The sequence below is a fragment of the Bufo bufo genome, chromosome 2 (genome assembly GCF_905171765.1).
Source record: "Bufo bufo chromosome 2, aBufBuf1.1, whole genome shotgun sequence".
NCBI classification, from domain to species: Eukaryota; Metazoa; Chordata; class Amphibia; order Anura; family Bufonidae; genus Bufo; species Bufo bufo.
The window spans coordinates 257228118-257251633 of NC_053390.1; the positions used below are offsets into that span (position 1 = coordinate 257228118).

The 23516-nt window shown below is 45.8% G+C and overlaps 1 protein-coding gene across 9 annotated transcripts in view; it reads right to left on the minus strand.

Annotated features, from left to right (window-relative positions):
• LIMK2 (LIM domain kinase 2) overlaps positions 1-23516 on the minus strand; it is a 75016-nt gene that overhangs the window by 23427 nt on the left and 28073 nt on the right. For all 9 annotated transcript variants that reach the window (XM_040416477.1, XM_040416475.1, XM_040416481.1 and 6 more), the window contains 2 exons: positions 20511-20620; positions 19963-20127 (listed from right to left, as the gene is read on the minus strand). In XM_040416477.1, the coding sequence (XP_040272411.1) occupies positions 19963-20127; positions 20511-20620 (275 nt within the window). The remainder of the gene's footprint in view (positions 1-19962; positions 20128-20510; positions 20621-23516) is intronic.

A 23516-nucleotide genomic window follows, 5' to 3' on the forward strand; every position in this document is an offset into this window, starting at 1 on the left:
CTGTATCTGGTGAGAGTGCAATTATTCCGCCCCAGAAGGGGGTCATGCACCTGTCCAGCATTAAATCCAGTGAGTGCAGCGTTTCCCTAAGGAAGAGGGGTCGTGCACATGGTCAGCACCGATCCGGTGAATGTAGTATTCCGCCTATAGAAGGGGGGTCATGCACATGGCCAGCCTGCGGCCAGAGAGAGCGCAGAATTCCACTTAGGAAGGGGGTCATGCCCATGGCCAGCACCATAACTAGAGGGGTGACGTTCTGCCTATAGAACGGGCGGAAGAGGGGCGCCTAAACTTGGCCAGCGCCGTATACCGGGAGATGGCAAGGGTCCGCCTAAAAGGGGGACATGCAGCTGGCCAGTACCGCAGCCGGGGAGCGCGATATGCCGCCTACGGAAGGGGGGCATAGCGTGCGGCCAGCACTACCGTATCAGGCTGCTGGGTCCTGCGCAGCCATTCCGTTATTTATTAACTCCGCAATGGAAGCCCCCTTTTTTTTTTTTTAAAACACAGCCACTCAGACAAGAAAAGGGGCCACCATACAGGGGCACAGCCTCGTACAGGCCTATAAGGAAGCCCAGAACATAGAGGGTGTCCTCTAGATGGGAGCCGGCCCCTGGAGATGGCCGGTACCCAACAGGTTAACAAAGATCCGGCCTGGGGGGCGGCGCTGCGATCCCCTGGGGGCGGGGGACCTCCAGGCGGGAAGAATTCGCGCCGCGAGAAGTTCCCGCCCCCTCCAACCGAGGCCGGAATTTTGCGGCCTAGTAGGTCGCGAAGCCAGGGCCTAGAGGTACCGACGGTTGGCCGGGACCTGGAGGGAGCCGGGCTGACGCATGTACTAACGGTCGCGGGTGCCCACCCAGCAGCCGGCAGAGACAGAGGGCCGGATTGCGGTCGAGCAGGCCAAAGCCTGAGTCAAAGTTTGCGGCACCCGGCCGACCGGAAGCATCAACAGTCGGCCGGGGCCTGTTGGAGCATCGCGGTCAGTAAATGCAGGCCGCGAGGGCCTTGCGTCCGGCAGCTTCTGGAGCGGGCCCTTGGCCCTAGCGCACCAGTAATGAGGGGGACCCTGAAGTCCAGCACTGCACCCCCTGCCCTAATGGACAGGCGCCCGTAGAGGAGGGACAGGGGCAGCTAGTGCGGGCCCCCTGTACTGAATCTGCGACCGGTAAGGGGAAGGGCCGGCATAACCCCTGTGTCAGGGGCAGCTAGGAGCGGGTCTCCGGCCCTATAGCAGAATTCCTCCACAGCAATCCCATGCTCACCCCCGTGCAATGCCCTATGGAGGGGCAGTGTATTGTCGCCCTGCGGTCACCAGTATGGTGGTGGTGTGGGGCTATATGATTATTGGGCAACAGCTGGATATGAGAGACAGCCCTGGAGCCAGAAACATGGCCGTTCACCTACGGCACCCCAGGGGCCAGCCTAGGTCCAGCAGGGACCAGCATGGGGGTCCAGCACGCAGGAGACCAGGGAGGGGAACGTAGGGCTGGAGAAGCCTCTCTCTTACCACAGCCGTCTTCACCCTCGGTCCGTTCCAGCAGGGTCACCCCTTCAGCTACTGGCACCGTAGTGGCAGGACGCTGGAAGAGGGACTTGGCGTGCGGGCGACCCTTGCGCTGGTGGGATGCAGGGGAGCTGGGCTGCCCTGGTCCACCTTGCCTTCTGTGGGGGAGGCAGCAGTGCGGATGACCGGCACTGGCGCAGCTCAACCCCGGGAGAAGCAGAGAGGTCTAGTGCGTCTCTGTTGTCCCTGATGATCTGAAGAAAAATAAAAGAAAAAAGTAAAAATCTAAATTAAAAACCAAAACAGGAGAAAAACAGCCCTGCAGAGCAGGGAGTGTCTTGCCTCCTTGGACACTAAGCAAAAAACTGGCAGTCTCTCTCTCCAGGCTGAGGGTATAGCTGAGGAGGAGGGGCTTAACAGTTTTCACTTAGTGCCACGCCTCCTGTGGAGATGAGCTATACCCAAGGTCTTCTGTGTCCCCCAAGGAAACTGGGCGAGAAAATAGCATTCTGAATACAGAATGCATAGTACAATAGGGCTGGAGGGGTTAAAAAATGTTTTAACTCACCTTAATCCACTTGTTTGCGCAGCCGGCATCTCTTCTGTCTTTATCTGTGAGGAAAAGGACCTTTGATGATGTAACTGCGTTCATCACATGGTCCATCACATGATCCATTACCATGGTAATGGATCATGTGATGAGCGTAGTGACATCATCAAAGGTCCTTTTCCTCGGAGATGAAGACAGAAGAGATGCCGACTGCGCGAACAAGTGGATTAAGGTGAGTTAAAACCCCCTCCAGCCCATTGTACTATGCATTCTGTATTCAGAATGCTATTATTTTCCCTTATAACCATGTTATAAGGGAAAATAATAATGATCGGGTCCCCATCACGATAGTCTCCTAGCAACAGTGCATGAAAATCGCACCGCATCCGCACTTGCTTGCGGATGCTTGCGATTTTCACGCAACCCCATTCATTTCTATGGGGCCTGCGTTACGTGAAAAACGCACAAAGAGGAGCATGCTGCGATTTTCACACAACGCACAAGTGATGAGTGAAAATCACCGCTCATGTGAACAGCCCCATAGAAATGAATGGGTCCGGATTCAGTGCGGGTGCAATGCGTTCACCTCACGCATTGCACGCGCGCAGAAATCTCGCCCGTGTGAAAGGGCCCTAAGGACATTCAGTATGGTTTTTGCTAATTAACCAGGAGGCCTCAAAACTATTAATAAGGGACACAGCTCTAGAAAAGTGTAGCATTCGGGTTCCCCATAAAAAAGGCCATATCATTGGAATATAGTCCTATATGGTCTTCGAGAGCCGATCACAATACTCAAATATGCAGAATTTTGTCTAATCCTTATCACTAAGGATTTAATTACTATCGCACGAAAGAAGAGTAAAAGGGGACAAACCCTTTCTAGTGTTTCTGTATAGCCCAAAGGTGGAGGATGGCAGACCAATCACCACCACCTGGGCACATGGAGATTTATACAGAATCAAAATCCATTTCCTAAATCGGTCATCATAACCAAAGCATTATATGACCGATATAAAGTAAGGCCTTTCAATGGAGTCAAAGGGGTTGGCCGCAACAAGTGAGGCCAAGATCCAATCTTGGCTTTTCCACCATCCAACCTGCAAGGTGACCTGTGCCCTACAAATGTTATCTATGGTGGATTTATTCAGAAAGAACCCTCATTAATCAGAGTGAATTATATCATGGATGACTAAACACAACCTATTGGCCAGTATTTTGGTTATGATTTTATTATCTACATTCATCAATTAAAAGGGGTATTCCCATCTTAGACAATTGGGGCATATCACTAGGATATGCCCCCATTGTTGTCTGATAGGTGCAGGTCCCATCGCTGGGACCCGCACCTATATCGAGAACGGAGCGGGAAGCGCTGTGGCTGGAGGACCCCAGATTTCCAGGGGTCCGTCCACCACCAAGCGCTAATCCCCGCCTCTCCCATAGAAGTGAACGGGAGCGTGCCGTGCATGCGCGGCTTATGCTCCCATTCATTTCTATGGGGCAGACAGCAATAGCCGAGCCAGCGCTCGACTATTTTTGGCGGCCCCATAGAAATGAATGGAGGGCGGCTGCACATGCGCAGAGTGCTCTCCTTCACTTTCGGAGCTCCATTATCAATATAGGTGCAGGTCCCAGCAGTGGGACCCGCACCTATAAGACAATGGGTGCATATCCTAGCGATATGCCCCCATTGTCTGAGATGAGTAAACCCCTTGCAGTGGGCATATAGGAGCCACACTGCTCAGGGTTCTTCTTTGGTTTTAGCAAATCTCTACGTCTGCCTGGATGTAGTTAAAGGGGTTCTGCAGTTTTTTTTAAACTGATGATCTATCCTCTGGATAGATCATCAGCATCTGATCGGCAGGGGTCCGACACCCGGGACCCCTGCCGATCAGCTGTTTGAGAAGGCAGCGGCTTCTCGCCGTTTACCGCAGGCCCAGTGACGTCACGACTAGCATCAATGGCCTGGGCGGGGCTAAGCTCTGTTCACTTGAATGGAGCTTAGCTCCGCCCAGGCCATTGGATACTAGTCGTGACGTCACTTGGCCTGTGGTAAACAGCGAGAAGGCCGCATCGCTACTGCCAGCGCCGCTGCCTTCCCAAACAGCTGATCGGCAGGAGTCCCGAGTGTCAGACCCCCGCCAATCAGATGCTGATGATCTATCCAGAGGATAGATCATCAGTTTAAAAAAACTGCAGAATCCCTTTAACCTTAGATGTGTAAGGGTCTTTTTAAAATCCAGAAAATTGAGCAAGAATAAACTGCGCAGTTGTAATGTTAGGTATTGTGTCAATTCTGGTTTGAAGTACCTCCTATATCAAATTTCTTTGAATTAGTAAGGACACCCCTCTAGAATACGATGAGTGAAAGGAATGAAAAGAACTCTGTAACCAGGGTTTGTGAAGGAGTCAAATCAAGTCTGCATCTCTTGAAGACACATTAAAGGAGGATGGTGGTGTCTTAAAACAGAGTATCAGATTTCTCTTTCTAGGTGGGTCTAAGCCTCTCACATTCCAGGACAACAGAAGGAATGTATATAGGGATTATCTTCCCAAAATTAGCATCTGTCCTTCCATTAAGATAGATGAATCCATAGCAGATTGTACCTTTAGAATGTTGTAGGGGCCTCAGAAAGACAGATCAGTACGCCATATTAGAACATGTGCAACAGAACAACAATATCTCTACAATAACTGGCAAAAACAGAACAACCGTGGCTAGCGGTAAGCAGAAGAGTTCACAACTCTAGAAATATGTGGACGGAAACTGTAGAAAGGGAGAAAAAGGTAAGAGAATACCGTTTATAGATGTATGGAAAGCAAGTAGAAAAAGAAAAAAAAATTGTGGAGAAGAAGAAGGAAGATCACATTTACTCTGCCCCCTGCCATGGCCCAATGAGATTGTAGTGTAACTTAAACTAAAAATAAAAGGAATTGTAGCGCCACCTTGTGGAGATGAACAGAATATGAGGACTTTTTCCCTTTCATCCTCCAAAACATTAGCATAGGTAATGCCACTAGGCCCATCAGTTAAAGTGGACGATCTTGACAAGAACTCAGCTTTAAATATTGTCTCAAGTAAGAAATCAAGGCATAATACAAAGAGAAAATGTACAGATATTATGGAAACAGTAACAAACAAGTATTACTGAAAGAAGTTCACGAACCCTCATAACGCAGAATAGAATTGGCATGCAAATTTAATTGGTATATTAGTGGTGAAACCTTAAGGCTGGGTTCACACGGGCGAGATTTCCGCGTCGGTGCAATGCGGGAGATGAACGCATTGCACCCGCAATGAATCCGGACCCATTCACTTCTATGGGGCTGTGCACATGAGCGGTGATTTTCACGCATCACTTCTGCGTTGCGTGAAAATCGCAGCATGCTCTATATTGTGCATTTTTCACGCAACGCAGGCCCCATAGAAGTGAATGGGGCTGCGTGAAAATCGGAAGCATCGACAAGCAAGTGCCGATGCGGTGCGATTTTCACGCATGGTTGCCAAGATGACAGTCTATTCATTGTATTATTTTCCCTTATAACATGGTTATAAGGGAAAATAATAACATTCTGAATACAGAATGCTTAGTAGAAGTTAAATTGAGGGTTAAAAAAAATAAATAAAATTACCTCACCTCCTCCTCTTGATCGCGTAGTTGCCGATCTCTAAGCTGCCGGCTAAAGGACCTGTGGTGACGTCATATCACATGGTCCAATTACATGATCCATCACTGTGGTGATGGACCATGTGATGAGCTCAGTAACGTCACCACAGGTCCTTTGACAGGTCCTGAGGAAAGAACAGGAGACCGGCAGCTACGCGATCAATTGGAGGAGGTGAGTTAATTTATATACACTGCTCAAAAAAATAAAGGGAACACTTAAACAACACAATTCAACTCCAAGTCAATCACACTTCTGTGAAATCAAACTGTCCACTTAGGAAGCAACACTGAGTGACAATCAATTTCACATGCTGTTGTGCAAATGGGATAGACAACAGGTGGAAATTATAGGCAATTAGCAAGACACCCCCAATAAAGGAGTGGTTCTGCAGGTGGTTACAACAGACCACTTCTCAGTTCCTATGCTTCCTGGCTGATGTTTTGGTCACTTTTGAATGCTGGTGGTGCTTTCACTCTAGTGGTAGCATGAGACGGAGTCTACAACCCACACAAGTGGCTCAGGTAGTGCAGCTTATCCAGGATGGCACATCAATGCGAGCTGTGGCAAGAAGGTTTGCTGTGTCTGTCAGCGTAGTGTCCAGAGCATGGAGGCGCTACCAGGAGACAGGCCAGTACATCAGGAGACGTGGAGGAGGCCAACAACCCAGCAGCAGGACCGCTACCTCCGCCTTTGTGCAAGGAGGAACAGGAGGAGCACTGCCAGAGCCCTGCAAAATGACCTCCAGCAGGCCACAAATGTGCATGTGTCTGCTCAAACGGTCAGAAACAGACTCCATGAGGGTGATATGAGGGCCCGACGTCCACAGGTGGGGGTTGTGCTTACAGCCCAACACCGTGCAGGACGTTTGGCATTTGCCAGAGAACACCAAGATTGACAAATTCGCCATTGGCGCCCTGTGCTCTTCACAGATGAAAGCAGGTTCACACTGAGCACATGTGACAGACGTGACAGAGTCTGGAGACGCCATGGAGAACGTTCTGCTGCCTGCAACATCCTCCAGCATGACCGGTTTGGCATTGGGTCAGTAATGGTGTGGGGTGGCATTTCTTTGGAGGGCCGCACAGCCCTCCATGTGCTCGCCAGAGGTAGCCTGACTGCCATTAGGTACCGAGATGAGATCCTCAGACCCCTTGTGAGACCATATGCTGGTGCGGTTGGCCCTGGGTTCCTCCTAATGCAAGACAATGCTAGACCTCATGTGGCTGGAGTGTGTCAGCAGTTCCTGCAAGACAAAGGCATTGATGCTATGGACTGGCATGCCCGTTCCCCAGACCTGAATCCAATTGAGCACATCTGAGACATCATGTCTCGCTCTATCCACCAACGTCACGTTGCACCACAGACTGTCCAGGAGTTAGCAGATGCTTTAGTCCAGGTCTGGGAGGAGATCCCTCAGGAGACCGTCCGCCACCTCATCAGGAGCATGCACAGGCGTTGTAGGGAGGTCATACAGGCACGTGGAGGCCACACACACTACCGAGCCTCATTTTGACTTGTTTTAAGGACATTACATCAAAGTTGGATCAGCCTGTAGTGTGTTTTTCCACTTTAATTTTGAGTGCGACTCCAAATCCAGACCTCCATGGGTTAAAATTTGATTTCCATTTTTTTATTTTTGTGTGATTTTGTTGTCAGCACATTCAACTATGTAAAGAACAAAGTATTTCAGAAGAATATTTAATTAATTCAGATCTAGGATGTGTTATTTTTGTGTTCCCTTTATTTTTTTGAGCAGTATATTTTTTTAACCCTCAATTGAACTTCTACTAAGCATTCTGTATAAAAAGAATACTAATATTTTCCCTTATAACCATGTTATAAAGGGAAAATAATAAAATCTACACTACAACTAACCCAAACTTCACTAAAGAAGTCCGGGTTCGGGTCTGGGTACCACATTCAGTTTTTTCTCACACGCGTGCAAAACGCTTTGCACTCGCGCGGAATAAACGGAACGCAAAACTGACTGCAATTGCGTACCTACTCGCGCGTGTTTGCCGCAATGCACCCGGGACGCATCCTGAGCCAAAAAAATAGAACATGCAATAGCGGACAAGAATAGGCATATTCTCTTAGTGCCGGCAACGTGCGGTCCACAAAACACACACGGATGTGTGAATGGACCCTAATGAAGAGGAAGTAGCACTCGCATGGAGTGCCGCCTCCACTTCAAACAGCTGATTGGTGGGAGTGCAGGTGTCAGACCCCCGCTGATCAGATACTGATGACCTATCCTGACGATAGATCATTGTTACAAAATCCATGCACAACCCCTTCTATTAGCTTCTAAACAGTGCCAAGATATGCGGATATCAGAGGTTAGAAGGATAAGAAGATAAAAAGATTAGCATAGAGATGCAATTATCATCCAGGGTATTATAGTCCATGATCATCACTCCCGATCTTGATAAGTCCTCATTGCGGTGGAGAACACTCTATAGCAGTGATTCCCAACCCGCGGCCCGCGAAGCAACAGGACAGTAACAGGACTTTATCAGCGCAGGGCGCGCTGAGAATGGCACAGGCAGCAAAGCGATGCTGCCTGTGCCTGCAATCTCCCCGCCCAGCGCCGCCTCCTAGCAAATATTTTTTTTTTTTAATCTGATTTTTTTTATTAAAGATTTTTCATTTTAACAACAGACAGAACACTGTCCCCCCAATTTTCCCCCCTCCCTCCCTTTTCCCAACATACCCATGAGACATTTGTGAGTATAAGACATTACATCATTATATCTGACATATCATTGCCTTAGTTTTGCATTATCTCAGTACCTTAATTCAGAACCAAGCAGTTGTGTGCAATGTGATATGCTTTACATAAATAATCAGAAATGTATAGATGTACCAGATATCCCCCTATTTCCGAAACCCTTAAAGCTATCTATTCTACTTATACTCTCCGCCCCCCCCCCTTCTATTCATTCCTGTACCACATTCATTCAGTCGCACACTCTCTCATTCCTTTATAATTGCAGATTATAGTGTTGAATCCATAATGACCATATTTTTTCAAATTTTTTTACACAGTTCCTTTTTTGATATACAAAATTTTCAAGATTAATCAACCCGTGTATTTTTTTTACCCATTCATCTACTAATGGTGGTTGCCTATCTATCCAATGAAAAGCAATTACTTTCCTGGCTTGATATAAAACTCTGATGACAGCTAATCTTTTTTCAGACATTGAGTTCGGCATACTCACCCCTCCTAACATACACACAGATACAGTCATACTGAGCTCAACATCAAAAACAGTTTTTATCAGTTCAATCACCCCTTCCCAGTATCTTCTTAATCTAGGACAATTCCACATCAAGTGAATGAGATCCGCATTCGCAACATCACACCTCGGGCAACAATCATCACTTCTATATCCCATTTTTTTCATCATAACTGGGGTTTTATATACTCTATGTAGTAACAAGAGCTGAGATACTCTTTGAGCCTCACTCACTGCAACCTGAGTGAAGTCTTCTAGGACAGTGTCCCATTGTTCCTCCGTTAAGTCAGGGGCATCTCTCTTCCACTTATCATATAATTGAAATTGCTGTTTCTTAAGTTGTGCTTCCATAATACATGTGTAATTTAGGGATATCACTCCTTTTGTCCCTCCACTGGATTTCACCAGATCTAATACTGAATTCTTCTTAGCAGTACTTACTACTACTATCTGGTCCTGGGCGCGTAACGCGTGTCTAAGTTGCAGATATAGATAAAATTGAGACTTTTGCAGCCCAAAGTCTCTCTGCAGACTTGAGAATTCCTTAAGTGTATTATTATCAAATAATTGGCCCATATATTTCAATCCTGAGGTTTTCCATACTTTTACCCCCCTAATCTTGTTTACTTCAGCATACATATAATTCGGCCAAATAGGAGTAATATCTGAGTATCCTTGAATACCTATTATTTCTCTGGCCTTCCACCATACATTATGAATAGCATTAAGTGTTCGATATATCTTACCCTTCTCTTGAAAAGTACCCTCCTCCAGAGCAGATCTCAGGTTTTGACATCCCACCATTGACTGAATGATTTTGCTGGCCGTATCCAAGCCATCCGCCGACTCCCATCCCCTCATATGCTGCAATTGTGCCGCCAGATAATACGCCCTTGGGTCAGGGACCCCTAGACCTCCCCCATTCTTTGGTCTGCATAGAGTTTCTAATTTAATACGAGGCGAACCTTTCTTCCAAATAAGTTCCCTGAATATTGTATTGACTACATAAAAGATCCTGAGAGGGAGCCATACAGGAGAATTATGCAGCACGTAGAGTAGTTGTGGCATTAGTATCATTTTTATCAGATTCGTTCTGCCTATAAATCGATAGTGTTAGTTTCGTCTAAGCATTTACTTTCTGTCTAAACTTTTGAAGCAATGGGGTAATGTTCAATCTCTCAAAATCCAGCTCATTATGTGAAACCTGTATACCTAAATATTTGAAAGATTGGACAACTTGTAAGCCTTCCACGCATAAATTGATGTTATTGACAGATCCCTTCAATGGCATCAGTACAGATTTAGCCCAATTAATGCATAAGCCTGACATTTTCCCAAACCTATTGATTACTTCCATTGCCACCGGGAGAGATTCCCTCCAATTATCCATAAATAATAGCAGATCATCAGCGTACAACGCTACTTTCTCCTCTAGTGAACCATATATGAAGCCATTTATCCCTACCGAAGACCTAATTGCTTCCGCTAGTGGCTCTATTGCTATCGCAAATAGTAGAGGTGACAGAGGGCATCCTTGTCTTGTTCCCCTCTGAAGTGTGAAACTGTCAGACAAATCTCCGTTCACCCTAATCCTAGCTGACGGCTTGTTATATAAAAGCTGGATCCATCCTATAAATGACTGTCCAAACCCTAACTTCGTTAATACCTTCCACAGATATCTCCACTCTACGCTATCAAAGGCTTTGGCCGCATCCAGGGATGCGACCGCCGCCTCCGAAGCTTGTCTCTGGCTTCGAATATTTAGATACAGGCGCCTGATGTTGACCGCCGTAGACATATTGGGCATAAACCCAGCCTGGTCAGAGTGAATAATATTAGTTATAATCAAGTTCAAGCGATTCGCTAGAACCTTAGCTAGTATTTTAATGTCTACCTGAAGCAATGATATTGGTCTATATGATTCTGCCTCCAAAATATCTTTTCCTGGCTTCGGTAGGACCACAATCGTTGCCTCAGTCATACTAGAAGGTAATTTTTTCTGTGTCATCGCTTCCTTAAAAACTTCCAACAACTGTGGTAGCATAACTGATGCAAAACGCTTGTAAATCTCCACCGGCAGGCCATCTCCTCCTGGGGCTTTAGACATACTTGCTAGTGCTATTTCCATCTCAGTGATAGTTATAGGGGAATCCATTTTGGCACATTGTTCTGATGTGAGTGTAGGCATATGCAATCCCTCTAGGAAGGAGTCTATTTCTTCGTTAGAAGCGGATAAGCGAGATACATACAGCCCAGAGTAAAATCCTTTCATAATTTCTAGAATTTGCTCCTGTCTATTGCATATATCTCCAGCAGAATCTCTGAGAGCTGCAATATAATTGGATGGACGTTGAGCTCTTGAAATGAGAGCCAACATCCTCCCTGTCTTCTCTCCTTCCTCATAATACCTTTGTTTTTGGAAGAACTGTTTGTTTCTGGCATTAGTTAATAATCTATCATCCAACTCTTTCTGTGCCCCCTTCCATAATTCTCTATGTCTATCAATTGGTTCTTTTATGCAAGTAGCTTCAGCCACCTCTAGTGCTCGTGTTAAGGACTGTACCTTAGCTCTAGTTTCACTTTTCTTTTTACTAACTTGTGCTATAAGTAGCCCACGTAGGAAGGCTTTCATTGTGTCCCATACTATTAATCTTGTGGTTGTAGGCAAATTGATCCTAAAAAACTCTTCCAACTGTCCCTTGATGTTACCGATCTCTGGCAGGATAGGCAACCAAAAGGGGTTAAATGACCATGTCACACCTTTACCCATTCTAGCTGGCCTAAGGGCAACAGAGACTAGAAGGGGGGAGTGATCTGTCAGCCTCCGAGGTAAGTACTTAATTTCCTGTATTACTTTTCCCATTTCTGTATTTACTAATGCTAGGTCAATTCTAGACAACGAGTTAAATGTACTGGAGCAACATGAGTATTGTCTTACCTGTGGATTCCTCTCCCTCCAAATATCCACTAATGATATTTCCCGTAAGTCTCCCAAATGCAGTATAATCTCCCAATTCTCTCGCCTGTGTCCCTATTCTATCAATTTCAGGACAAACCACATTATTAAAGTCTCCCAGTACAATTGATGGTACCCCTGGGAAGTCTGACATAAAAGCTAGAACTTTCCTAATCACCAGCGGGGAATATGGGGGCGGAACATAGACTCCACACATCACACAAGGCTGATTATATAGAGTACCATATAGGCACAACCTAGCAAATTTATTCACTGCACTTGCCTCTGTGAAATTGAAGAGAAGCGTCGTAATCTCGCACAGGCGCACTGGCAGAGGCATCGAAGTGCGCATGCACAGTCTTCCTGGCCTCTGCCAGTGCGCCTGTGCGAGAAAACGGCGCTTCTCTTCAATTTCACAGAGGCAAGTGCAGTGAATAAATTAGCTAGGAAGCGCTTACGGGGGGGGGGGGATATCTGTGGATGGCGCTTACGGGGGAGGTATCTGTGGATGGCGCTTACGGGGGATGTATCTGTGGATGGCGCTTACGGGGGATGTATCTGTGGATGGCGCTTACGGGGGATCTAAGGAGGGGTGTGGGAGCTCTGGAAGGGGTGGGAGATCCGATAGGTATGTGGGGGTGGGAGATATGGGAAGGGGGGGGCCCATAAAATGTTTTTCTATGGGGCCCAGTCATTACTAGCTACGCCCCTGATTGGTAAGATTGGGCGGGCACTGGAGCGATAGAGCGCCCTGCTGTAGGAGAAGCCGGCAGGAGATGAAAGGAGGAGGGGCCAGCCCCTGGTGGTGTCGGGCACACGGCGCAAGCATGGTGGTGGAGGATCTGAAGTCTTGCTGGAACCCAGTGGCCTATATTCAACAGCAAGCAAGGGAAAATGGCACCTTCAGGAGAAGTTCCTTTAACAATTTCTCATTGAACTCTTCAGGTAAGCTTACGATTCAGACCTTATTGCACCCAGACCTATATACTTGGTCATAGGCTTTCTGTCACCATAAGTCCACTTTCTTCTCCAGTTCTCACAGTTGTGATGAAACATGGGCCTAGCCATCCTCCAGTGTGGAGGTACAACTCCCAGTATCAGGGACCGGGTCTTTAAGGTTTTGCAGACCATGAAGGAAAAGGAGGAACACATCCACATTCACTTCTTAAGGCTACTTTCACATTAGCGTTTTTAATTCCGCTATTGAAATCTGTCATTCCGTTCCATTTGGTTGCGTCCCCATCGCGGACAAAAAAAACGCTGCAAGCAGCATTTTTCTGTCCGCGATGTGGTGCGGAGCAAGACAGATCCGTCCTGACACACAATGTAAGTAAATAGGGACGGATCGGTTTTGTCTGACACAATCTTGCACAATAGAAAACGGATCCGTCACCGATTGACTTTCAATGGTGTTCAAGACATATCCGTCATGGCTATAGAAGACATAATACAACCGGATCCGTTCATGATGGATGCATGCGGTTGTATTATTGTAATGGAAGCGTTTTTGCAGATCCATGACGGATCCGCAAAAAACGCTGATGTGAAAGTAGCCTTAGTGGTAAAGGAGGTGTAGCATCCACTATAGTTTTCAGTGGTTAAGCCGAAGCCTGCTTGCATTTCATCTTGTTTTTTCTAGCGGGCAAATTATTTTAGTTTCTTCACAGCAGTGGCAGTTTTGGAGGAGCCCATGTCAATTCCAGAGGGTCTTCTCTGCAGTTTAAGTTTGAGTTGAATCTGGGCTGCAAGATAACTCTGCAGTATAGGTACAAAAGGATGCCGGGTCGGAGCAAGAGCATGCATCTGATCACATCTGTTGCCGGTGTCTCATGGTTACTGGGCAGAGTACCAAAAGTGTGGTAGGACTGCGCTGCAATACATAGTCATTTTCAGATGCCCTTCGAAGCCTCAGTCAATACTGAGTGCAACATCTGAGGTGTTTCACAGAGGGTGGGATCTCCCTTTGTCAACTTACATCTGATATCAGTATCTCCCTTTTAGGTCAAGCCTCTAATGGCGGTCATACAAATTCAATACCTGTTGGTGATTGTTAAGCCGACAGCTTTCCCTTCTGGCTCCCCGATACACATACATGTTCAACTCAGAACTTGTATGTGTATTCAATGCTGAGCGTGAAGAAAGCTGCTGTCAGACACTTTTGGCCAGGGCTGTGGGGTCGGTACCCTTCACATTTTTGTCATACGTTTAACATACACAAAACAAAACAAAAAAAAAACACGCACATGTTAACGGATGCCTCCATTCTATTGTATAAAAAAAAAAGTATATGTTAACGTATTTTTTTTTTACAGTGAATGTTTGACAAAAAAAAAAAAAAAAAAAGGGACGTGAACCCACCCTAAGCCAAAGTTCGGACTCTTACACCTGCATTATCACATTCCAGTTCCGACTCCTGATTTTCTGTCACCACTAGAACACCCTGCTTATTACTAATATAAGGAACAGGAGAGGTTAAAATTGATTTTCTATCATCACTACAGCACCCTGTTTATAGTACAAGGACAGGGGAGAACACAGGAGAAGTGAGAACTGATTATCACCACTAGAACATCCTGCTTATAACTAGTATTAGGGACAGGAGAGAACACAGGAGAGATGGAACTGATTATCTATCGCCACTAGAACACCCTGCTTATCACTAATATAAGGAAAAGGTGAGAACACAGAAGAGGTGAAAACTGATTATCTATTACCACTAGAACATCCTGATTATCACTAGTATAAGGGACAGAAAATAACTGATTATCTATCACCACTAGAACACCCTGCTTATCACTGTTTATAGTATAAGGACAGGGGAGAACACAGAAGAGGTGAGAATTGATTATCTATTACCACTAGAACACCCTGCTTATCACTAATATAAGGAACAGGAGAGAACAAAGGAGAGGTGAAAACTGATGATTTATTACCACTAGAACACCCTGCTTATCGCTGTTTATAGTATAAGGACAGGGGTGAGAACGGATTATCTGTTAGCACTAGAACACCTTGCTTATCACTAGTATAAGAGACAGAAGAGAACAAAGGAGAGATGAGTTATGATTTTCTATCACCACTAGAATACCCTGCTTATCACTGTTTATATTATAAGGAAAGGAGAGGGGGGCGTGGCCAACTGCCGGCATGAGCGCACGCATCTGAGTGCAGCTCTGAGTCCCACTAACAATCCTGATCAAACCTGACTTACCAACAACCGCAAACAGAGTGGCAGGTGCAGAAGAGAAGGGGATCAACCCGCAGGAGGAAAATGAGCTCCAGCAAGTCGCAAGCGGCGGTGGATTCACTAGAGAGTTCGCTAGAGCTGAGAGCCAACATGGCGCCGCAGCCCCATCTACCCCGCGTGCCCCAGCGACTCGTGGCAACGCGACCTCGCAGCAAGATTCTCCCAATGATGAAGGGCCCGAGCTCTCCCTCAAGGCGGCCCATGAACAACTTATGGCTGCCATCACCATGTGCCAGACCTCCCTTACGAGCAAGATCGATGAAGTGAAGGTGGATCTTGGTCTCCTTAGACATGGCGTGCAGCAGCTGAGAGAGAGGGCAAGACAGACGGAGAGCAGAGTCTCCGAATTGGAGGATGTCACCCGACCCATGCAGGTCAAACTGACGGATCTGGAGAAAACGGTGCAATTATGGCAGCAGAAATGTGATGATCTGGAGAATAGATCCAGACGGAATAATGGCTTTCCGGAAAGGGCGGAAAGATCGAATCCAGCGGCCTTTATACACTCACCTAAAGAATTATTAGGAACACCTGTTCTATTTCTCATTAATGCAATTATCTAGTCAACCAATCACATGGCAGTTGCTTCAATGCATTTAGGGGTGTGGTCCTGGTCAAGACAATCTCCTGAACTCCAAACTGAATGTCAGAATGGGAAAGAAAGGTGATTTAAGCAATTTTGAGCGTGGCATGGTTGTTAGTGCCAGACGGGCCGGTCTGAGTATTTCACAATCTGCTCAGTTACTGGGATTTTCACGCATACCATTTCTAGAGTTTACAAAGAATGGTGTGAAAAGGGAAAAACATCCAGTATGCGGCAGTCCTGTGGGCAAAAATGCCTTGTGGATGCTAGAGGTCAGAGGAGAATGGGCCAACTGATTCAAGCTGATAGAAGAGCAAAGTTGACTGAAATAACCCCTCGTTACAACAGAGGTATGCAGCAAAGCATTTGTGAAGCCACAACACGCACAACCTTGAGGCGGATGGGCTACAACAGCAGAAGACCCCACCGGGTACCACTCGTCTCCACTACAAATAGGAAAAAGAGGCTACAATTTGCACAAGCTCACCAAAATTGGACTGTTGAAGACTGGAAAAATGTTGCCTGGTCTGATGAGTCTCGATTTCTGTTGAGACATTCAAATGGTAGAGTCCGAATTTGGCGTAAACAGAATGAGAACATGTATCCATCCTCTGATGGCTACTTCCAGCAGGATAATGCACCATGTCACAAAGCTCGAATCATTTCAAATTGGTTTCTTGAACATGACAATGAGTTCACTGTACTAAAATGGCCCCCACAGTCACCAGATCTCAACCCAATAGAGCATCTTTGGGATGTGGTGGAACGGGAGCTTCGTGCCCTGGATGTGCATCCCTCAAATCTCCATCAACTGCAAGATGCTATCCTATCAATATGGGCTAACATTTCTAAAGAATGCTATCAGCACCTTGTTGAATCAATGCCACGTAGAATTGGGTAGTTCTGAAGGCAAAACGGGGTCCAACACCGTATTAGTATGGTGTTCCTAATAATTCTTTAGGTGAGTGTAGAAAGATGGTTCAAGACCACGTTCCCAGAGGACACGTTTTCGGCGACATATGCCGTGGAAAGGGCACACAGGGTCCCGGCTAGACCTTCACCTCCAGGTGCCCCTCCTAGACCTCTGCTAGTCAGACTTCTAAACTGGAAAGATAGGGATCTGCACCAGACATATCCTACAACAACTCCAGGATCTCACTGTTCCCCGATTTCTCAGGGGAACTTCAGAAAAAGTGATCTACTTTTGTCTCAGTCAAGAGAAAGCTTTGAGAGCGGAATATCCAATACTCACTCCATGGCGTATCCTGCTCGACTCTGGATCGTGGACGGCGGGAAATCCATATTCTTCACTGACCCGAGGGAGGCTGACGAGTGGCTAGCTAGCAGACCGGGACGTTGACCCACCTTTTCTCATTCTGTTTGGGACTCCTGAATTTGTCCTCGCTTCTTTGATCCCGACCGACCTGAGGACAGTACTTACCTGTTAAAGCCGGACGCCGTTTCCAGATGAGGACCCTGGGTATCATATGTGACCCAGGAACACTTATCCGTGACATGCGGTGCCGTTAGTTATATATGTTTACTCACTGCACCTTTTCTGGAAGTTATATGGTAGTTATACAACACATGGCACTGGGACCCACCCGACAGACACCTGCACTGGGATAACACCTAAATACACCGTGCAGGTCCCCGAAAATACGGCCATGTTTGCCGCAGACTGTCAGTCTATCCAGTGTTTTTATGCATTGTTTCTACTGGTGGTTGTTTTCTGGGATGCATGCATTTCATGGTGGCACTTTAATATTCCTTTGAGGGGGATGTGGCAAATCTGCAGAGCGGGTGGTAGGGAAGAGTGCTCTGATGTACCATTCAAGGGGATAATGCTTATGCAACTTCTTGTATTTAAATTCAGATGGTGGGATTAACAGTCATGTTGTGGAATGTGCGTGGGCTGGGCGGACCTAGAAAGAGGATTGCTACGTTTTCCCATGTGCGCCGGCATTCTCCCCATATCCAGGGATTGCAAGAAACCCATTTGACACCGGAGACGGGCAACAGAATTAAGAAACCTTGGGTTCAGTGGAGCACCAACACATATGGGAACTCATACTCTAAAGGTGTTGCAATATTGGTGCATCGTTGCTTGCGGTGGGAGACACAGACACTTGTTGTCGATCCGGACGGACGCTACATATTTGTGTTTGCGTATATTAATTGCACTACATATGTCGTGATTAATGTAAATAACCCACCACCGGCCAGTGTATCAGTCCTGCAGGCTATGGTTAGTTTTGTAGTACAGTACCCAAATGTAAGATTGCTTTGTATAGGTGACTTTAATATGCTAATGAACCCTGACCTGGACCGCTTCCAGAGCGCGTCGGAGGATGGAGTGGTAGTTTCCTCAGCCTCCATGCTCTTCAGGGTGACCTCAGAGATGGGATGGCTGGACTTGTGGCGGGAAAGGAATCCCCTGACGGTGCAATACTCTTGTTTCACCCCTTCTAGGGGAGCCTTATCTAGGATAAATTACCTTCTGGGTAATGCATTAACTCTGACAGAACTGGAGAGTATTGAGTATTGCCCGCAGGGGCCCTCTGATCACACACCAATGGTGGCGAGGTTCTCATTGCCGGGAGATGTAGTGAGAGGGAACAAGATGCGCATACATCCGTTCTGGCTTACCCTCATGGACTCCAATGATAGGACCCCGGATCAACTCCGCTTGTTTTTTTGAGGTCCAGGGAGGCACTACAGACGAGCTGTTAATATGGAAGACGTTAAAATCTTATTTGAGGGGATGCATTAAATCATCTATAGCATTCATTAAAAGAGAGGCCCATCGTAGGAAGGAGGAGCTTCAGAACTCCTGTAGTGAGGCTGAGAGAAACTTTACTAATGATCCTACTGAACCCAACAGGTTGGAGTGGCTGCTCAGGGGTAGAGAGTTTATGCAGCACTTGCAAGAGAAAAGCGGTCGTAGGCTGTTTTTCCTTAAGCAGCAGTCCTTTGAGCTAGGCGGTCAAGCGGGTAAGGTACTTGCTCACAAGGACATCAGAGAACACAGGAAATTATCTATTAGCACGAGAACACCATGCTTATCACTAGTATACGGGCATGAGATAACACAGGAAAGATGAGATCTGATTATCTATCACCACTAGAAGACCCTGCTTATCACTGTTTATAGTATAAAGACAGGGGAGAAGACAGGAGAGGTGAGAACTGACTTACCACTAGAACACCCTGCTTATCACTAATATAAGGAACAGGTGAGAACACAGGGGAGGTGAAAACTGATGATCTATTACCACTAGAACATTCTGCTTATCACTAATATAAGGAACAGGTGAGAACACAGGGGAGGTGAAAACTGATGATCTATTACCACTAGAACATCCTGCTTATCACTAATATAAGGAACAGGTGAGAACACAGGGGAGGTGAAAACTGATGATCTATTACCACTAGAACATCCTGCTTATCACTAATATAAGGAACAGGTGAGAACACAGGGGAGGTGAAAACTGATGATCTATTACCACTAGAACATCCTGCTTATCACTAATATAAGGAACAGGTGAGAACACAGGGGAGGTGAAAACTGATGATCTATTACCACTAGAACATCCTGCTTATCACTAATATAAGGAACAGGTAAGAACACAGGGGAGGTGAAAACTGATGATCTATTACCACTAGAACATCCTGCTTATCACTAATATAAGGAACAGGTGAGAACACAGGGGAGGTGAAAGCTGATGATCTATTACCACTAGAACATCCTGCTCATCACTGTTTAAAGTATAAGGACAGGAGAGAACACAGGAGAGATAAGAAAGGATTTTCTATCACCACTAGGACACCCTGATATTACTGTGTTTGATAAATATATTGATACAACATAAGATATATTTAGGATTACCATCTCTCAACTTTCCTAAATTTACATAAAAATTAATTACACAAAATTAATAACTTTTTTAAGCTGGTGTCACAGTTGATACAATTCTACTGACTCCACAGCCCTACTTTTGGCGACGGCTTATCTCCCTGGAGAACAAAAGGATCGGGTTAATATATTCATTTTGGCCAATCCTTCTATCCTCCATCATCCCGTCAGCCAAATACGCTGTTCACACTAATGTTTATGCGAGCCTTAATAATTTGCCTGTCAGTGCAACACAGATGGCCAATAATGTTTTAGAATATTAACTTTTCAAAGATGTGTGATCTAAACTCACTGTGTGACCTTCATCTCCTCCACTGATACAGAGAAGCCTCTACTGCCTCCTGCATGAGGAGGTAGCCGTAAGAGGGTTAGTGTGTGAGGATGCTGTTCTTTAGCCGATTCATTGCAAAGCCCCTCAAACTGTGGTCGTAGAAGCAGCAGCTTGTGGCAAGGCCCGCTAGAATGGTAAGAAATAATATGGAAGAAAATTATTACACCAATAAAATAAGTATAACAGATATAATCACAAGCTGTGACAAACTATATCACTTTATATTCGTGATCAAGGGGGTTATCCAGGAGCTGGTCACATGACTTTCAGACACTAATTGGATTGTTTTATTGCTATATGCTGTACAAGGACCCATGCGAACAAAAAAAAATTAAAAATCATTAACAAGACAATTTACAGTAAAGCAAGCAAATTACCTAAACAGAAAATTGTAGACACTAGGGTACAAAACACATTGGTCAAGATAGCATACATTTCATTTCTTCATTTTTAGTTCCAATGCTTTCATTAAAGAGAGGTCTGTGAATATTTTATTAGATGGTTCTCACCAAAATAGAGTTGTGCTCTCCACCAAGCTGAATGACTCCCCATCCTCAATCACATGGTGGCATCCAGAGCATGAGAAGCATTCAGGGTGAAACTTGTACTGGGAGACCACCTAAAGGACAGTGGAAGGATCACAAAGTTAATAATACAGCCAGAGGCGGATTGGAAACTTAAAGAGGCCCTGGGGAAAAAAACTTGAAGTGGCTACAAGTTGTAAGTGAAGGCAGGGAAACACAAGTAGGCAGGGCCTACACAAGCCGCAAGTAGTCGGGGCCAGCAATACCGTAGTGCAGCACAAACTACCACCCGTCCCCAGCAAAACCAAATACCACAGTGCAGCATAAAATACCGTACTTTCCGCTTTATAAGAAGCACTTTTTCCCCCCAAAAGTTGGAGGAAAATAGCAGTGCATCTTATAAAGCAAATACTAGTGAGCGCTTCCATTATGGAAACGCTCCCGATTATGCAAGTGTCGCAAGGAGCGAAGCGCTGTCAACACTCAACTCACCCTGCTTGATCTTCTCCGGGCACCGCACTGCACTGTCCCGACTGCGTACAGCGGCAGGACATACTGTGGGCACTATGAACTGACGCTGCACGCAGTCAAGTGACTGTGAAGGGCCCAGAGAATATCAGGGAACGCGACTGCAGAAGAGACCGCTGGACCTGGAGAGTAGTGGTGGAGCAGGAAAAGTAAGTGAATTTATATATTTTCTCTCTGAGCCAGACATGAGGGGGGGGGGGGGTGTAGAGAATCTGATCTGAGCTCTAATGTAGGGGTCTGATTTAAGGTCCGATGAAGTAATTTCCCAGTACGGTATACGGCCAGTCTTCCCTTGAATACAACTTATGATACATGAACAGGGTTGATAGCACATGGTCTGTTGTGGACATCTGCAGCCCGTTGCAATACTCTGTAGATACCATATACACCTCAAAAAATCAAATATGGTCAGTATGAACTGACTGGTGGCTACAGAAACATTTTTTCTGCAAGTTTTTATAGACAGATTTTTGTTCAAAATGAAATAATGGAGTCAGTCACAAACATGACAGAAAATTTAGGATTACTTACCGGTAATCGTTTTTCCATGAGCCCATGACAGTTCCCTTAAAGAAGACTAGAATAGAAACTAGCTTAGGGGGGGGGGGGGGGGGGGGGGCCCGACTACCGCTTGTAACACTTTCCTCCCAAAGGATAAACGATCATTGGAGTCTAAATCTAATTTATAGTATTGAAAAAAGGTACATTGAGATTTCCATGTAGCTGCCCTACAGATTTGCTCTAAGGATGCATTGTCCCTTTCTGCCCATGAAGTAGAAACGGATATCTGGTTGAGTGAGCACAGAAACCAAAAGGTGGAGTTTCCCCCGCCGAGGAATAGGCCAAAAGGATAGCCTTTACTATCCATCTGGCTAGGGTTCTAGAAGACACCTTATTACCCTTGTTTTTTTTTCTCCAAACTGCACAAACAGTCTAGAGGATTTCCTCCACTGATTTGTGATAATCAGATATTGAGACAGGCTTTTAACATCTAGACAACGGAGCCTCCTTTCCTTCTCATTCTTAGGGGACTGACACAAAGATTGGAGAACAATATCTTGGGACCTATGAAAAAGAGAGACCACTTTGGGCAAAAAAGATGGGTCCTGTTAAATGAACACACTATCCTCCATGATGTTAGTATAAGAAGAAGCTGAAAAGGCAGAAATCTAACCCACTCTCCTAGCTGAGGTGATGGCCACCAGAAAGGCAGTTTTAAAAGATAATGTTTTAATAGATAAATTGTGCAGCGGTTCTAAAGGAGGCTCCATCATTCTAGACAAAACTAGATTCAGATCCCATGGGGGAACAGACGACCTGACCACAGGCTTAATTTTACTGACTGCTTTAAAAAAAAAAAAATCCTAATCCAAGGATGATTGGCAATGGTGAAATCAAAAAAGGCACTCAGAGCAGACACCTGTACTTTAAGAGTGCCAAGTCTCAGGTTCTTATTAAGACCTTCTTGAAGGAAATCCAAAATCTTAGGCATAGGAGGAGGACTTAAAGGATCAACCGGGGCGCTAGTGAACTTTAAGAAAGTTAAATAGTGGAGGTTACTTCCTTCCGACAAGACAAAAAGGTAGAAATAACCCTTACACTCTAAGATTTCCCCTTCAAATACCAGGCTGCCAGATGAAGGTTCTTTAGTTCCGGATGAAAGACAGGACCCTGGAATAACAGATCCCGCCTGTCTGGAAGAATCTATGAATCTGACAGGGACAGCTTCCTCAGCCAAGTGAACCAGGTTCTTCTCAGCCAGAAAGGCGCAATTAGAATGAGCCTCGTCTGTTCCCGCCTCAGCTTCTGCAATACCCTCGGAAGAAGTCTTAGAGGAGGAAAGGCATGCAGAAGCTGATCCGGCCAAGGAAAGGAGAAGGCGTCTACCCCTAGAAGAGACTGTACTTTTTGTTTTGTCTGGTTGCGAAAAGGCCTACTTGAGGACGACCCCAAAGCTGAACTATCTGATTGAAGACCTCTTGATTCAAACACCATTCTCCCTGATCCAAATGGTTTCTGCTTAGGTAATCCGCCACCTTGTTTTCTGTACCTTTTAAATGTACTGCCTTAATAAAAAGGAATAAAAGGAACGATTAGTGAGAAAATATCTGCAGTTAAGGACATAAGACATTCTGATCTTGTCCCTCCTTGTCTGTTTAGGTAAGATACTACTGTAGCGTTGTCTGAGAATATTTTTAGTCCTTTTCCCTGCAATCTGGGCAGGAAAACTCATAAGGCTAGCAGAACCACTCTTAATTAACGCACATTTTGGGAGTCCTGGCTTTCTGTTGGACTCCACACCCCCTGCAGAACCCCCGACTGAAAAAATGCCCCCCACCCAGTCGGACTGACATCCGTGGTGATGGTTACTTGTTCCTGGACAATCCGTGGGAAGCCCCGAGTCGGATTTGAAGGCTCTAGCCACCAGGTAAGGACTGTATCACCTGAGAGGTGAGAGACAGA